This window comes from Montipora foliosa, chromosome 7 (assembly GCF_036669935.1).
Source record: "Montipora foliosa isolate CH-2021 chromosome 7, ASM3666993v2, whole genome shotgun sequence".
Lineage (NCBI taxonomy): Eukaryota > Metazoa > Cnidaria > Anthozoa > Scleractinia > Acroporidae > Montipora > Montipora foliosa.
Window position 1 is genome coordinate 19,632,946 of NC_090875.1, and position 2,500 is coordinate 19,635,445.

General features: G+C 36.9%; 1 protein-coding gene across 2 annotated transcripts in view; it reads left to right on the forward strand.

Annotated features, from left to right (window-relative positions):
- LOC138011214 (nucleolar protein 58-like) overlaps window positions 1-2,500 on the forward strand; it is a 14,837-nt gene that overhangs the window by 159 nt on the left and 12,178 nt on the right. For both annotated transcript variants that reach the window (XM_068858172.1, XM_068858171.1), the window contains exons 2-5: window positions 741-775; window positions 1,405-1,516; window positions 1,853-1,933; window positions 2,377-2,427. In XM_068858172.1, coding sequence (XP_068714273.1) covers window positions 750-775; window positions 1,405-1,516; window positions 1,853-1,933; window positions 2,377-2,427 — 270 coding nt within the window. In that variant the 5' untranslated portion in view covers window positions 741-749. The remainder of the gene's footprint in view (window positions 1-740; window positions 776-1,404; window positions 1,517-1,852; window positions 1,934-2,376; window positions 2,428-2,500) is intronic.

Consider the following 2,500-nt stretch of genomic DNA (forward strand, 5'->3'; position numbering starts at 1 on the left):
AATCGAAACTATAACATCCCTGGCCTGAGAACATGGACTCTGGGAATATTTCAATATTTTGTTTTTGGCTGAGTAGCTTGCTTTGCCCTCCTTCTGGAGATCGTGATCAGTGTCAGTTTATTATTGTAATAATCCTGTTATAAACGTATCTAGAGTAACCTACCAGACAGCTTTTGAATACTTCTTGCGGTTGCCTCTAAAAATCTTCTCATACATGTATATATCCCCGGCAGGCACCAAGACACAGCTTGAAATGGCATCTGTAAGTTTAAATTTCAGAATTCCCAAGCCCCCCCCTCCCCCCCCCCTTCCTCACCCCCACTACTACGCCCTATAGTATTTGAATTCCTTCCCCTCCCCTGAAGGTTAAGGTTGGAGATAGGGAATTGGTTAGAGAGAATATCAAAGCTTTGAAGTAATTTGTACATAGAAGCTCTACACTAAACTTTTTAGCAATGGGCTTTCCCCTCCCCTCAAGGTTAAGGTTGGAGATAGAGAATTTGTTAGAGAGAATATCAAAGCTTTGAAGTAATTTGTACATAGAAGCTCTACACTAAACTTTTTAGCAATGGGCATTCCCCTCCCCTCAAGGTTAAGGTTGGAGATAGGGAATTGGTTAGAGAGAATATCAAAGCTTTGAAGTAACTTGTACATAGAAGCTCTACACTAAACGTTTTAGCAATAGGCATAAACAGTATCATTGTTTTTCTTCAAACCTTTCTTTGCATAATTTCTGTTAGGGAACAAGGATGCCTTCATCCAAGAGGGCTTTAAGGTGAGGACAACAAATCAGTCAAAATTCGGCGGGTCTAAAACAGAGGTCACATTCCACAGGTCACTCATTGCAGGTCATTGTTTTACATTTCTGAAAGTAACTCAAAACCTTCCCAAAACCCTCAATTTGGCCAACACTAGGCCTAAAAACCAACCTTAGGCCTAGGGTTAGCCAAATTGAGGGTTTTAGTTACTTTCCCAAAGGTAATCAATGACCTGCAACAAGTGACCTGTGGAATGTGAGCTGTATTTTAGACCCGCTGGTCAAAAATGCCTAAAACGCAAAACTGTGGAGGCTATGGTGGATAATAATAATAATAATAATAATAATAATAATAATTAATAATAATAATAATAATAATAATAATAATAATAATAATAATAATAATAATAATAATAATGATATTTGAAATTTCGCCTTGAGGAGTACCTTTGATATAGAAAAGACATACATTTAAACCAAGTTGGGATGAGGTTGAGATGATTGTGGATTGGGTTTAATTTTCTCATCTAGCGCTTTGGAGTTTGCTTTCCAAAACAAGCAAGCCAGCCAGTGAAGTCTTTAGAACCATGGTCTATCACCAAGACAGTATACTGTGTCATGGTGATTTAATATTGTTATGTCTGCAGAACTGAATGTCCTGTTGGCTTTGAACCTGTGATTTTCAATGACTCTGGTGATTATCCGGTTGTGGAAGATGACAACAATTCATCACTTTGGCTCATCAAAGTTCCACTCGATGTAAGTTTCTTCTAATTAACACTTTCACGCCCAAGGGGCCCCTCCCCCATTGATAATGCTGCCATCTTGGATAGTAAGAGGGACAAAGAGCTGGGGAGAGTGAAACACATTTTCCAGGAAAGAGGATGATCAACTCTGTAACTCGAGCGAACCCCGCTCTGCTTTAAAAATGATATACTTGTGTTTGAAACATTTAGTCTTTAACATTGCCTTTGCTGCCAAAAAACGCTGCTCTGCAGGCTGTGATCATTTCGCACAAAATTGAACTTGTAAGAACATCGCATTTGAAAGATGTGTAGATGTGTTGATATTACTTTAATTTATTTTTGGTTCCAGTTTGATGTGTCAAGTTTGTCAGGGCAGGAAGTTATTTTGAATGGATCACACGAATTGCCAGCCACATGCATTTCCCGTGGGGTAAACTACTTACTTTTATTATATGCTCAACAGAATATCTCATTTCTGATTGGTTGATGACAAATGGATAAATATGTCTTAGAGTGCGATATGGAAGTTGCTATGGAAACAGCCATTTTAATTAGTAATTTTGTTAAGTAAATAGTATTAAAATATAAAAACTGTATAAACGTGCTCATGGTCACTCGTGATGTTTTGAAAAATTTCAAAGAATAATTTATTGTATGAGTATTGTATGAGCTGTATGCATACATGCATTTATGCGTTTTCTATAATGATTTCCTATACTGTACTTACATGTATAATATGCTTTTCTCTGCAATATTGCAGCATGTAAAAGTTTCAAGTTGGTCTCTGTCCTCTAGCATCTCACACCAGGCCTTTGAGTACTTCTGTGTATACATGTACTTTTCTTAGCCTTGATTTTATCTTTTTATTCCTAGCACCAGGATAAGAAATATGAAGTCCATTCCAAAGAAATTGGAACTACTGAGGTGTTTGTCTTGATAATTATTTTGGGAACACAAATTTAATATATAATTTTTGTATTCGTGACTCATTTTCTTA